General features: G+C 39.5%; 1 protein-coding gene across 1 annotated transcript in view; it reads right to left on the bottom strand.

Moving 5' to 3' along the window:
• Window positions 1-15,830, bottom strand: part of CDKL4 (cyclin dependent kinase like 4) — a gene marked incomplete at its 3' end in the record, with an annotated part of 45,953 nt that overhangs the window by 11,706 nt on the left and 18,417 nt on the right. The window contains 2 exon segments of the mRNA XM_081253516.1: window positions 3,653-3,725; window positions 14,934-15,055. Coding sequence (XP_081109642.1) covers window positions 3,653-3,725; window positions 14,934-15,055 — 195 coding nt within the window.

The raw sequence follows: 15,830 nt of genomic DNA, 5'->3' as shown, positions 1-15,830 counted from the left end.
ACTGGGTTATTGCAGCTGATGTGCAATCTCATTTTTACAATCTCAAAAGCCCGCAAGAAGAGGTATCCATGGTATTTTAAACCTGACCCTTAATTTTAGGAATCATCTCTGGAAGCTTCCCTACTAGAAGCTGCTTCTTTATATAGCCTGAATGGACATCTGAGAAGGTTGTTCTTTGAGCCTTACGGATGGATACTCATAATGAGAGAAGAAAGAAACCTCCTCCTTGACAACTAAGTCATTGATATCAACAAGATGATGATGGATGTTACAGCCAGACATACTCGTATTTTGGAAGTCACTGTAATTTTGTCATTTTGACATGAAGTTCTTTTTTTTTTTTTTTTTTTTGGCTGTGCCGTGTGGCTTGCAGGATCTTAGTTCCCCAACCAAGGATCAAACCCGGGTCCACGGCAGTGAAAGCTCAGAGTCCTAACCACTGGACCTCCAGTGAATTCCCAGACATGAAGTTGTTTTTCTCTAATCAATACGTCAAATATATAAAAATTCATGAGTTCACAATGATGCTAAATGGTCACTTTAGTTACCTCAATCTAGCCATATTATAGGGTAAAAAAAGAACAAAATGAGTAGGTATTTTCATAAGTCCAGAGTCAGATCTGAATGGGCCTGAGATTCTGCATTTCTAATGAGCTCTCAGGTGATCTCTATAAACCACACTTTGAGTAGCAAGGCCTTAATCCCTTACTACCGTAACCTTCCTTTCTTGGTAGGATCACCACTCTTGAGATAAAAAGGTAGTCATGGTCACCACAGGTTGAAAGCTGGGAATCTTTAGCAACACCATTTGGGTCAGACTGCCTTTTCTATTCTTTGAGAGTATCATGAGGGTTCCTTTAAAATAAGGAGAGTATAAAGGTTTTAGATGTACTATTGTAACAACTTACATATGATTTAGATTTTTTTTCCTTTGTGTGCATTTTAGACAATAGGTTTGTTAAAAAAAAAAGATACATAAAAGCTTACCATAGCATAAGAAAATGGGATAACCAGAGTTCAGAGTAATTTCCACGTTGGAGGAAGAAATTTTGTCTGAAAAATTATCCATTTTTAATAAAGGCCATAGATTATAAACTGGAGGTTTTCAATATTTCAAAGTTTAAGGTACAGAACGTGTTGTTCCAAGCAGAGAAAGAAATGGTGGCAGTTGCATTGAGCTACAATAATGTTTGGGTCCACTGGAAATAGTAAGTGGTAATCAGGTAGGTAAGTTGATTGGTTGACCCACTCACTCATTCATTCATTCATTCATCCAGTTATTCAATAAATGTTTCCTGAGCACCTTTTATATAAAAAGATCCATGCTAGGCTGAAGCGATACAAAGATAAATCAGCCACAGACACTGTATTCAAGCTTATAATCAGTACACAGGAAAATGTCTGATTATATAGGGATAATGTACAACACTTATGATAAAACGAATTTTTAAAAAATAATTTTAATTACCCATAAAACTCTAGCAACAAACTTAGGTGAACTTGAATACCTCTCAGAGCATGGTGAAAAGCAACAGAGATGTGGATTCAATTCAGCATCATCTTTAGTAATATTTGAAAGTACAATTTGCATCATGAAAAACAGGTTTATGTATCTTGTGGACAATATCCCTCTATACTCTATCAATAGAAAATAAAAGCTTCTGACTTATCCTAACAAAACAAACAAACAAACAAAAACTTCACTGACTTTCTTAAAGCTAAAGGAAGCTTTCCCTAAGTATTAAAATTTAGTTCCATGATCTTGTACTCTTTTTCAGCAATCCTAGACTACTATGATAGATATTCTGCTGGCATCAAAATTGACCATACGGTAGTCTGTATCCTTGCCTCAACACTGCCTCCGTGTAGGCACCAACGCAAAAGGTCTAGAGTTGTTTTTTAAAAACTATCATTATAGCAAAAGCACCCAAGAGCCTACTTAAAGAAGCTCCCACTGGCCTAAGATTTGAACATCAGAGAGAACAATTATTGCAAAGGATTGAAACACATCAAATACATAAAATCCATTCGTTTATAACGATACCCTACACCTCCCCAAAACCATTCATTGTTCACTCTTGGAGGCTGCTAACACACTGGCTCATCACTCTTGAGTACTGACAAACAAAGGGAAAAATCACATATTTATCTTACTGTACTTTACAGTAGCCAGAGTCCATGATGGTAAATTCTTCTCCATAGAATTCCAATTAACAAATGGAGAAGGAATAATAGAATTAGAAAATCACCACCTTTTAACCCTAATGAAATCCTGGAGAGAGGTAATAATTATCTATGAATGCTAAAATGAAATAAAAGATTGACAGGGGGGCTTCCCTGGTGGCGCAGTGGTTGAGAGTCTGCCTGCCGACTCAGGGGACACGGGTTTGTGCCCCGGTCCAGGAAGATCCCACATGCCACGGAGCGGCTGGGCCCATGAGCCATGGCCGCTGAGCCTGGGCGTCCGGAGCCTGTGCTCCGCAACGGGAGAGGCCACAACAGTGAGAGGCCCGCGTACCGAAAAAAAAAAAAAGATTGACAGGGAAAGTGATAATGGAGGGGATCAAATGAACACCTCCTGAACCCACTAATCTATTTTAAGACAATCAAAAGTGGGAAAGACAACCAGACATTATATATGCCTCATGATGTTGATGCAATAAGTGTACAGCACTATATGTGAAGCATTCCTGTCTAAAAAACTGAACCTGAGTATGATCAAACCTCTGGATATAAACACCAATTTATAGCAAATACAGGTGAAAGAACAAGTTAAGTAACACATAGGAAGCAATCGGCCAAAATGATTTCTATAACACAGGAGTAGTCAAAGTGTGGCTCTAGGACCAGCAGCTTCAGTATCAACTGGGAAACTGTTAGAAATGTCAATTCTCAGGTCCTATCCCAGACCTACTGAATCAGAAACTCTGGGAATGGGCCCAGCAAAATGTGTCTTAACAAGACCTCCTGGTGATTTTGATGCATGCTCAAGTTTGGTACCCATGGCTGTAAAAAATTAATGATGGGGAAAAAAAGGTAGGGGAAGGGGGACTGCTATAGAATAAAAGACTTAAGAGACATTAAAAACAAAACAAAATCAAGTGCCATGGAGGGTTACACTACTGATATCCTGAAAACTTATTTTAATCCAATTTAAAAATAATTATAGGAATCAGTATTGCGGCAAAAAGAAACATTAAGTTTATACAAACTTTTTTTTTTTTTTTTTTTCGGTACGCGGGCCTCTCACTGTTGTGGCCTCTCCCGTTGCGGAGCACAGGCTCTGGACGTGCAGGCTCAGCGGCCATGGCTCACGGGCCCAGCCGCTCCGCGGCACGTGGGATCCTCCCGGACCGGGGCACGCACCCGTGACCCCTGCATCGGCAGGTGGACTCTCAACCACTGCGCCACCAGGGAAGCCCTATACAAACTTTTAATTCATAAGGAATGAGTAATTCGGTTCTTACAGAAATTGGAAAAGGGCCATGAATAATGCATTCCTTTTCCTCATATTCTGTAACTTTCTTTTGTTTTGCTCTTTTGGTTCTTATTTTCCCTCTGTCATTAGCTCTTCAAATCAGACCCCTAAGCTAAGTAGAAGAAAAGAGTCATCATGAAGAAATCAGCAAATACGTTAGAAAATGTTACTTATGTTATGTCTATGACAGAAGTTAAGATATTGAAGTGTTTGCCTTAACACACTTTTGATCACTCCATCAGCAACTCTGGGGGAAAAAACAAAAAAGGAAATGAAAACTCCTAAGATAGGGTTTCAGGAGCAGAACTGGGAATAGAAATGGAATGGGCGGGGCTTGTCATGGCCAAAGGATGCAATGCAAAAGGAGTCTTGGAAATTTTTCTTTTTTTAATGTTTTAACGAAAATTGCTTTACTACTTTTTCTTTTGGTTATATAATTTTTGCTTTGTAATTTGAAATTTTTACATCTGTAAAAATGATCCATGCTTATCATGAAAATTCAAACAATATAGAAAAGTAAAGAAATAAAGTGTTGACTCAAATCTTGCTAGCTCAAAATAACTGCTGTAACTTATAGTGACTGTCCCTTTAGGAATCTCTTTCTCTCCCTCTCTCTCTCTCTGCAGTTACCTTTTAATATTAAATAAATACATTCATATGGTTCAATATTTTTAAAGTTAAAGGAATATCCATGAAGAATTCTCTCATACCTGCCTTGCCAACCATTTCATCCTCTGCAACTTCCCCTGCCTCTTTCAGAAACATCCTATGCATTGAGGTACAGATACTAATATGTATACATATATTTCAGTGGCCAAGGATTTCATTATATGGATGTATCATAATTTACGTAATTAGTCCCCATTGATGAACAATTAGGCTTGACATGATTTTCATTTCTAGAAGCAATGCTTCAGTGAATATCTACTCATCCATCTATGGAAGTTGTGCAGTTATCTTTTTAAGGTAAGTTCTAGAAGTGGGATTTCTGGGACCTATGGTAGGCACATATTACATTTTGATCCTGCAAGTATGAACTTCAGGTAGACCTGAGACTGGGTTTTGCAGGAAAAAAGACATTCTTGAAGGTTGACCTTCAGTTCATCCAATTCACGTTGGTGGTAAACACTCAAGCATGTGCCAGGGTTGTTTTATAACAGTTACCTACGCCTGGTAAGCAGGCAGGTACACAGCCAGGGGAGGCCGAGGAGAATAAAGGGCCCTTGAGAATGGGAGGCTGGGAGCTTCTTGCCCCTGAAGATTCCTCACTCTGTGGAAAATATTGGGGAGTGTTTTCCATTGGGGAATTGGGGATCTGGGCAACTTGTATTCTGTCTGGGAGTATTTAGTGTATTTTGTGTAACCATTTCTATAAATTGCAGCAATTACATTCCCTTTAACTTTTCTGTTGATGTCTTTCCATTGCTCACATCACTGTCCCAGGATGATGCCTTCACAGTTACATACGGCCAGACTACCCTCTCTAAGCAAGGTTGTACATTTTTACACGCCCATCAAGCTTCTGTGCATTTGAGTCCCTATCTCCTCATTGTCTTGCCAACATTCCGTTTTGCCAGTGTTATGTTTGCCAATCTGTGTTTAAAATAAAAAGATATCTCACTTTGGTTTTCATTAATTTCATTTAATTACTAATGATTTTAATTTTCACATTATTGAACATTACACTTCTCTCCTTTTGTGTATTTTCTGTTCATGCCCTTTATTGCTTTTCGATTGGTCTAGTTACTCTTCTTTAAATTGATTTATGAAGACTCAATGTATATCAGAGTCTACATAGATGCTGTAAATATTTTTCTCAGTGTGTTGTTTGCTTTTCAGCCCTCTCCGTGAAGATGAGGTTGTTGTTGGCATATTTTCAAAAATCTGAAAACACAAGATTTTTTTTTTTCACTAAATGTTCTACGGTAAGGATTTTTTGATTAAAAAATGTAAAATTACCTAATATTCCAAACACTCCCATCACTTAGTTTTAATATTTTATCATATTTGGATATTTAAATCATGTGTTTAGATCACTTTTTAAAAACTGAACTCATTATCGTGCAGATGGAGCTGGTCTTGCAGAACAGTGGGCTGGCCTGTGTGTGACGCAGGTATGGCACCAGTGACAAGACATGTGAGGTCTGGGTAAACACCAAGAAATAGCAACCACTGAATGGAGCTATTTTGCTCAGAGCAGTTTCCCCATCTCAGATCACAGTGATGGTGTCAAGCCCTTGGCATCAGTGATCTGGTGGCAGCCTTTTGACTCTAGCTCTTCTCAGTATTGTGAAAGCACCTAATTCTCAGTATTAAGTCCCTTTCCACTCAAAATGTCTAGAGTGGTTTTTATTTCCTATACTGAATTCTGGTATAACTTTATCCTCTCCTTCCTTTCCCTAAGAGCCAAGCCTGAGACTACATTATTTATATGTTTTTAATGAGGCAGAAGGAATAGTAAAGCCATTTGTGCACAGAGTTCAAATCCCAGCCGTGATGCTTCCTAGTTTTATAACCTTGGGCAAGTTATTTGTGCTTTCACTTTTCCTGGAATAATACCTCACAAGTTTATTGAGAAATCTATCCCTTAAGAGCCTGGGTATTGAAACACAGGTTCAGGATATGAGGGTCTGGGGTCAGACGAGGTGAGTAGATGGGGCTGACACCCAGTGCAAAGATACAAAGAGCCTGAAGAGGATGCGGAGAGGCCCTGAGGTGTGAAAGAGCTGGGAGTGTGGCGGCCAGTGTGGCTAACGCATGGGTGAAGTTGCTGAGGCTGGCGGGGGCCAGACCCTCGAGGGCCTTCTCAATCTGGGTCAGGAATTTGCACTTTACTCTAAGTTCAAAGGGAAGTCATTGAAAGGACTCAAGAAGGCAAGTGACATATACAGAGAATGGATTTCTGGGGCAGAGTGGATACAGGGAGGTTAATTCGGAGGCTAATTTAATAATCCAGGTGAGATCTAGTGATTTAGACGAGGCTGGTAGAGATGGAGGGAAGGGAAGTGGATCTCAGTCCCGGGAGGAGGGCTTCCCTGGTGGTGCAGTGGTTAGGAATCCGCCTGCCAATGCAGGGGAAGTGGGTTTGAGCTCTGGTCCGGGAGGATCCCACATGCCGTGGAGCAACTAAGCCCGTGCGCCACAGCTACTGAGCCCACGCGCCCTAGAGCCCGCACACTGCAACTATGAAGCCCACGCGCCTAGAGCCCATGCTCTGCAACAAGAGAAGCCACCACAATGAGAAGCCCGCATGCCGCAACTAGAGAAAGCCCGCGCGTAGCAGTGAAGACCCATCGCAGCCAAAAAAAAAAAAAAAAAAAAAATCCTGAGAGGAACTGTCAAGAGTAACACATGGCCCTATTCATGTATGAACAGAACGCTTGTGCTGGTCCACGGACTCTAGGCACCAGGATCCAGTACTGGAACTGGGAAACCAGGTAGGGGCAAGGGTTCAGAGACTGGCAGAACCCTGGTTACTAGTGTTAGTAACACCGAATTAGGCAGGAAGCAATGTCCTAAGAAACTCCCCAACTATTGTTGCGAAAGAGGGGTATTTAAGGGCACCTCACAGGAAGAGTCATGGCTTCTGTTCAAAACAGAATCCTTCCGTGAGCTCAGATTCCAAGAAGACAGATTCCATTTTAGGCAAAACAACATTTATACAAAATAACAACTACAAACAAATACCGCTGATCTTAGGAAGAGGAGATAGTTATCAAAGAGAATACAGATTCACACAGTGTTCATTCCAGAAAGGTAGAGCATTGCAACATTATTCAGACACAGTCAGCATTTTTCAAGGCATTTTGGAGTGAAATAAAACCTTCTGTAGAAACCAACTGATACTCTATGTTTAAATAGTATACTTTGGTGAGTGCACAAACAAATACTGGAATAGTGAAGGCCTGAGAGCAAAAACTAGACATTCTGGTTCAAGCCCGTAGGGGTTAATAAGGGTGACAGGGTCAGGGAATTCAGACTGGGTCACTCAGAGGCTGCTCTCTTAGCCATTCAGGGGAATCCTGGTGCTGACATCAGAGCTCATTATCTTTGTTTTAGTTTGTTATATAACGTGACATGGAAAACTTCATTATCAGTACCCAAGATGAACTGAGTCCTTCTCTGTAAAGCTTTGTTATCCTAGAATAAAATCCAACCTTTACTGTGGCCTACCAGCCTCTTAATGATTTCACTTCTATTAACTCTCCCCACCCCACCCCCCATCTCCTATCACATTCCCACCGACCTCCACTCTGGCCCAGTTAGCCTCCGCTATTCCCTGAACAGACCTGCAAAGCTTTGTTTTTATTGTTCCACCTACACCCCTCATCAGGCATTCTCTAATCCCTCAGTGTGCTTTATTGTTCTCCAAATGCTTGTAACTCTGCAAGGGCTTTACCTTGTCCATTATTGTAGCTCCAGGGCCTAGAACAGTAACTGGTACCTAACAGGTCCTCAACTAAGCTTCCTTCGCTGGCACTCTCAGAAACTGTATAAACTAACACCCTGTAATAAATCCCTGTTTGCTTTAATTAGCTAGAGTGAATTCTGTTGTTGAATCCTGATTAGTTCAGAATATGATACCAGAAGTGGGTATGGGAAACAAAGTCAAGGCCTTGGGAATGTAGGCTATCTGACTTAGTTGGGTCTGAAGGCAGGGGGATCTAATTACCATTAGTGGCTGGAACACTGGTAAATGGGCACTCACTGATGAACCAATTATTTACATAATCACCTGTGGTCATCTGGAATGAAGTGCCTATTCAGGGCAGGGCTTTGCTGGACTGAATGTGATTGAACAATATGGGAACATATGGGAAAGTAATAAAAGAAAAGCGGGCTGGGCTGGCTGCTTCTCACTTCACTGGAAAAATTAAAGAAAAAACAAAAGGACAGCTTTAGGGCTTTGATATTTTGGTTCAAAGCACAGTTAGGAAACCAGAAGTTTCAATGGTTGCCCTTATTTCTTGTATTTTTAAGACTCACTCCTTTGACCTTCGGAATTACCCTGAGATGACTGAAAAATCGGACGCTGAGAATAGTCCTGCAGGGTGCTAAGTGACAACACAGGTTGAATTTATGTGAGGTTAATTAATTTCTCAGTTAATTAACTGAGAGATATACTTTTTTTTTTTTTTTTGCAGTACGCGGGCCTCTCACTGTTGTGGCCTCTCCCGTTGCGGAGCACAGGCTCCGGACGCGCAGGCCCAGCAGCCATGGCTCACGGGCCCAGCCGCTCCGCGGCATGTGGGATCTTCCCGGACTGGGGCACAAACCCGTGTCCCCTGCATCGGCAGGTGGACTCTCAACCACTGTGCCACCAGAGAAGCCCTGAGAGATATACTTTGAGAATTGAAATGTGGCACTTTGGGAGTATTCATAGAACTAAGAGCATCCCAACTTCCTGCCAAAGGTCTCTTCTCATGTGAAGTAGCCCCCGAGCTTGTGTGATGAGGCTGCTTTTACCTTGTTGAGGACCCCCCTAAGGATCTCACTTGAGGCAGCTGTGTTGCATGGGGTGGCTGCCAATTCTCCTCAAGGTTTCTTTCCCTGCTACCCGTCAAGGTCTCCAAACCTTGACTAAAGTCAGATCCCAGCATGTCCCAAGGGGACTATTACAATGTTAAAGAGAGGGAAAGAAGATTTACACAGCAAAAAGAACCATAAAATTATGCTAATTTATACTGGAGAATATATGTGGAAATGGATTTCATAAGTGTAGGACCAGAGAGGAGGAAACAGGATTTTAGACTTGGGCGGATTATAACAGGATGGGCACACTTATTAGCGAGCCTGGTTTCAGTAAACTCCCTGGAGCAGCTAGGAGTGAGTCTAGTTGATTGCTGCACTGGTTTGATTGCTGCACTGGTTTGATTGCTGCACTGGTTGATTGCTGCACTGGTTTCATTGGTGCACTGGTTGATCGCTGCACTGGTTGATTGCTGCATTGGGTGATTGCTGCATTGGTTGATTGGAACCTGGACTAAATGGTTGCCTGTGCCAAATGAAGTTGCAATGCCAGAAATTCATTGGTAAAATGAGGAGGACGAAGTCCAAAGTTTTGAGGAGACAGGAGTGTTAGAGAGGACTTGTCACAGGCAACATGCTCCTCTATGTCTCTCCAAAGTGTTTAATGGTAGCACTAATCTACATTCATCCCCAAATCTGCAGTATTGCTTTCAGTTTTCTATTTTGGTAAAGAGACAGCATGCCAGACCCTTCTACTAGGCTCCTCCCACCATAGCAGCCTTCATTCCTTGGATCAGAGCCAAGTGGCTCTTGTTCCATTTGCTAGTGTACCTATTTCCACTATCCAGTTAGGAAATGGGGAAATAACCCCAAGGATGGATTCCTGGACTTTCTAGGACTGCCGGGAGATGGATTCAAGTCAAAATTTCATTTGCCACTTGACTCTCACTAAGCTGCCCATCACCCCCCCCCCACACACACACACACAAACTGGTGAACCACAGTGGCTTTCAAAGTCACTGGTGATTGGCTTTACTGCAGAGCACTGACCAGAAATTCCTGAAAGATTGGGTAGCTCTCTTTTCCCAGTACACAACTATCCTGGTAAATGGCCACAGACCATTCTGGGGTAGGCTAAGAGGAAGAATTAAGTACACACATATGATGTTATTGCAGGGCTATTCCCCAAGGAGAGCTGCTGGCTCCCCTTTATTCATGAGGCCCTGGGTCTGCAAACTGGCTATTACAGTGACTCAAGCCAGGCCTCTAGTTACTAGTTTATGTAGAACAAATAGAACCTTAGTGACTTGCCCATCTCCTTTGTGTGGGAGAACCCACCACTCTGGCTCTGTTGCCTATTACAGTAACTTCTGGAAGTGAAGCACTCCTTCTTGGCCTCTGCCATCCAGGGCGCCAATCATCCCCAGGAAACCAGGAAGCCATTTCAAAGGAAGACTCTCCCTGCTTCATATCTGGGACATGACGCTGGTGTTCTTCTAACTAATGCGTTTCTTAATGCTCATGATTCACTGCCATCCTCCACCAATCCACACCCATAGTCGCATGGGTAATTATCTATGATCAGTTAATTGAGAAGGAAATTAAGCCCTTTATATGTCAATTACACCTCAGTAAAGCTGATTTTTTTTTAAAAAAGAAATTGAAACATGATTTACAGATGTACATGATGTGCTGTCGCCAGCCAGAAGTGGATAGCTGTAGTTTTATAAACCCATATGGTAGTTTTTATACCCTGACAGTCATTTATAATTGTCCCTTTAAATATCTTCATTAGCTTTTAAGCTTCTTGAAGGCAGGATTAGCCCATTTTGTACAGTGCAATGATAGTAAAGGGAAATCCTTCCTGTTGGTAGGGTGGTAATTCCTATCACATTACCAATTAGCTTACTTATTGTACCTATTTGGTTTTTTTTTTTTTTTTTGGCCGTGCTCTGCGGCTTGCGGGATCTTAGTTTCCCAACCAGGGACTGAACCCGTGCCCTCAGCAGTGAAAGCGCCGAGTCCTAACCACTGAACCGCCAGGGAATTCCCTCCTATTGTACCTATTTTGAACAGAGAAGGATCTTAGAGAATGGGAATAGATTATTTTCAATTTAATCAGATGATACCAGTTGCAGTTGTTTAAGTACATGTAGTTTCTTAACTGGAGCAAATCCAACACAGTCTCAGTACTCAGTATGCAGCCATTGATCTAACAAATGCTTTTCCCTCTATCCAAGTAGAGGACACCAGAAGCTTTCACTTGGCAGGGGAAGCAGTACACTTTCACCATCTTACTTCAGTGTTAAATTAGTTCTTCTTTATGATACAATTTAGTCCTCAAGTCTCATGACTATCTCACCATCCCACAGCTCTCATCCCACACTTCCACTACCTTGATCATCTCATATCTACACACCAGTTATTTCTTCAAACCGTGAATTTACCCTGATAAACAATGGTCGAATAGGCTTGGTATGTATGCTGTCTGGTTGTTTACCTCTGTTTGCTATTCACTGGGTTTATACTCTCTTGGCTGTTATTTAAGTAGATTTTAAGAAGGGAGTGAAAACAGACAAATGTTTTTAATTAATCATTGTTATCTGGAAGTACCCAGCATTTCAGAGAAAGAGTGGCGTATTCTGCATTGTTCATATTTGCATTGCTCTATGTAGATCCAAGTCTCAGGGCTGACCCAAAGCACTTTGGTTACACTGGAACTGCTATACACACTAGTAAAACACACTAAATACACCAAATACGCTTTCCACTAGAGTGGAAAGTAGGGTAGTTCAGAGGTCCTTGTGGTTGCTAAATACATACAGAACAAAAGAGTTGCTTGAATATGCCTTGTTCTTTCTCACATCTGGGTATTCCACCAAGATCGTCCACCCGGCCAACTCTTCCCTTTTTCAAAGTCTCAGCCCAAATGGTTCCTTCTCTGCAGAAACTTCCTGATACCCCAGGATCAACAGATGTTGGAGATGCTCCTCTCTTGTATCCTGAGCACCAATGGTAACCCAGTCTACATTGTCATTTGTAATTGCTATTTTGAATATCTGTCTCTTCATTAGATTTTAAGCTTCTTGAGGACAGGATTGTGCCATTATATCTTCCTATTCTCTGCACCAGCAGAAGTGTTCAGTAAAATATTTCTGAAGTGAGTGAATAAAAGAATGCTGCACACTAAGGACGCTACTAATATGAATTAGATATGAATTCTGCACTCAAAAAACTTACAGTCTGGGAAGAGAGAGAGTATGCACATAAAAACATATAAGGTAGTAAGTGCCAAGTACCATAACAGGGATGAAAATAAAATTCCATGGGTATTCAAAGGAGGGAAGCAATTCCACCCAGATAGAGGAATCTCAGAGATGGTAAGAATATCTAGGATTTCACATTTTAGAGATTATGAGAGAGATAGGGAAAGTGGAAAAGGTTAGAATATTCTAGGTTAAAGGAAGAGCATGAGCTAAGTCCTATAGGCAGGAAGGCTTAGGGTACACAGAAGGAAAAGAAAGATGTTCAGTTCAGTTAAACTGGTACTTGGATTGTATGTATTGTAGGTTTTATTTTCAAGGCCTTGAACAATACATGACGTTAAGCATACATTTCTAATTTTATGAAAATGCATGTTAATTTATAAATTAATTTATATGATGGCTGAACACATCTGTCCTCTAAAGCCAAAATACAAAATCCTATTTAGCTCATAATAAAGCTGAACTATGAATTAATTCATCATTTTAACTGTTTTAAAAATTAATTTTTATTTAAAAAATAAAATACGTGCATTCACTAGAACATTGGGAAAGTGCAAAATGAATTTTCAATTACACTGAACATTCTACTTTGCAGCCTCATTTTTTCACATACCATTTCATGAACATTTCCCCAGGACATTAACTATTCTACAGCTTGCTTTTTAATGCACTGAATGCATAGTGTCCCACTGTATGGATATACCAAACTGCACTTAACCAAATCTTTACCATTGGAAGATTATATCAGTCCCCCCCTTGTTTTTGGTACATAATGATGTGTTGACCATTCTTATGTATAACTTTTATACCTATCTGATTATTTTCTTACCATAAATTTCTCTAAATGGAATTTCTTAGTCAAAGGGTGAAAACTGTTTAAAAGATTTTCACACATACTGCCAAATTGCTCTCCTGATTATACACTCTCTCTAGCTGTGAATGAGAGTGCTGGATTTGACTTTAACAGTGCTGGGTATATTGACTTTCGAAAAATATTTGCCAATTTGATAGGTGAGAAATTTTCTCACCTTATTCTAAATGGTACCTTATTTTAAAATTTGAATTTCTTTCATTAATAGGGAGGACAAACATCTTTTCATAGGTGTATTGGTCATTTTCCCCCTTTTTATGACTTGCTTTTTCACATTAGGCAACTTTTTTTGTGTGTTCTGTTCACTACTGTATCCCTAGCACCCAACCTGAAACAATAGTAGGAGTTCACTAAAATTTTTTCTGAATGAATATATATTCTAACTGGGTGTTAATCTTTTTAGAAATATGATTTGCAAAAGCTACATATGTAGATATGAAGTTATATTAATTCTTCATCTGGCAAATAATTTACCTAATTTGTCACTTCTTTTTTAGTTTTGTTTATGGTACTTTTTGTCAAAGGGAATCTCTTAAAATGAATATGATGTATTATTTGGCAGTTGGAGTTCCCTTTCTTCTTTTTAAAAAATTTATTCATTTATGGGACTTCTCTGGTGGTCCAGTGGCTAAGACTCCACGCTCCCAATGCAGGGGGCCTGGGTTAGAACCCTGGTCAGGGAACTAGATCCCGCATGCACGCCACAATGAAGATCCCACATGCGTCCATGAAGACCCTGTGTGCCGCAAGTAAGACCCAGTACAGCCAAATAAATAAATAAATATTTAAAAAGATTTTTTTCTTGGTTTAGTCTAAGTTTTTCAAGTTAAGAAAAACCAGTTGGCATTCTGATTCGATTTTTGTGCAATAACAAATAAATCAGGGAGGCAGAATCTATATAATAATGAACATTTCCATCCAGAAATATATGTTCATTTAAATAAAATCCCTTATGTATCTCAGTTTTGTAACTGTCTTTAGGTAGAGTCTGAACAATTCTTTTTTACCTGTATTCCTAAACTTTTTTGTTGTTGATATTTGAATGGGATCCTTCTCCACTAGATTTTCTAAAGCACTGATTGATACAAAAGCTGTTAATTTTTGTGTGTGGAATTTGGAGTGCTGTGGTCACTATACTGAATTCCATTAGTTTTAGTAACTCTAGGTAATTCTGTTAGATTTTGTTAAATAATAATATCATGCAAATAATGGCAATTTTATCTCATTTCCCAAAATTATATATCCTATTTGTTTTTCTTAGTACATTATATTGGCTTGAGCTCTCATGTCTTGTTTCTCACTTTAGTGACAGTTTCTTTAGTATTTTATCACTGAATATAAAATTAGCTATTTATTTGAAGAAGTTTTGTGTGTGTGCGTGCATGTGTGTGCGTGTGTGTGTGTGTAAAGAGTATTTTAATCCTAGTTTGCTAAGGTTTTGTTTTAGTAACCAGGAAAGGATGTTGAATTTATCAACTGCCTTTTACAATTTTATCAAACTTATGTACTTTTTCTCCTTTAACCTATTAGTGAATTATATGAATACATTTCCTAATATTGAACTGTGCTTCATTCCTTGAATTCAGATAATCTAACATATAATTTAGCCTTGAAATACATTGTGATTTATATTTGCAGTAGATTTATCTATTAAATACTATATATTATATTTACTCTAGGTTAATATTCATTTGCCCTTTGAGTACATCCTAAATTGAGACTGGAGAGGGAGAGCCAGCAGATACATCTGGGTAGAAAGGGGCTCAGATTTGAAATTTGCCATAGTTAATCCCACACATAATGAAACTGGGAACCGGCCACACAGAATTTCAGTTTCTATATTACTTACCCGTTTGGGTTTCTTTCCAGCTCATTTAAAAGTGTATGATCACAGTATTCAAAAACTAAATGCATTTTCCTTTTTCTCCTGAACACCTCAGTGAGGTTCACAAGATTTGGGTGTTTTAATTGCTGCAAAGGATTGAAATACAAAGTTTGGTGATGTGTTTCCTGTAATCGTTTCTCCCAGACCCCTTACAATTTTAAGAGCAAAAGGCCTTGCTCATCATTCTCTCTGCATCTCTTGCAGAGAATTTTACTACAGTTACTCACAAGAGAAACTACTCTTAGTAAGTATCACAGAACCTTAAAGTTGGAAGAAATTTAAGAATTTACCTAATATACCCCATAATAAAGGATAACTAAGCTGCTTGGATCTCTCTGGAGACAGCAAATAAAGTACAACTTAAAATCTAAGCACTAAAATAAAAAAATCCTTTATGCATTTAGTGGAAATTCTAAATACACAAGTCATAAAATGACCTTAATATAGAATGGTAATGGAATTATTGAGTAAAAGACTATAAAAAGCATCAATACCCATTTAGCTTACATACTGGCATAGATTTAATGTAAATGTCAGCTGGATTTAAACCCAGCCTGGACTATAGTGTTGGCTCTCAGAAATACTAGATTTCAACCCTCAAATCTCATTAAACTCCATATTCTAGGAGTCCCTACAGTTAGTCTGTGTTTTAAATTTATTTATCTTATTTTCAGCTCTGTTCTTTGAGTCTCTTGTTCTCTCTTATGCTTAGATGTTTAATCTGTTAAATTCAATTCCCAAACTGAAGCATTTCACAAGGCAGCCTCTGTTTAATGTCGTAAACCAAAGGAAAAACCCTGATTAAGTAAAATAATCTATCACTAAAGTAACTACATAATTTATCATCCAACCAGGGTAACG

This window comes from Mesoplodon bidens (genome assembly GCF_964165515.1).
Source record: "Mesoplodon bidens genome assembly, chromosome: 14".
Classification (NCBI taxonomy): Eukaryota; Metazoa; Chordata; class Mammalia; order Artiodactyla; family Ziphiidae; genus Mesoplodon; species Mesoplodon bidens.
Note: the sequence above shows the minus strand (reverse complement) of the source record. Positions and strands in the feature narration are given on the sequence as shown.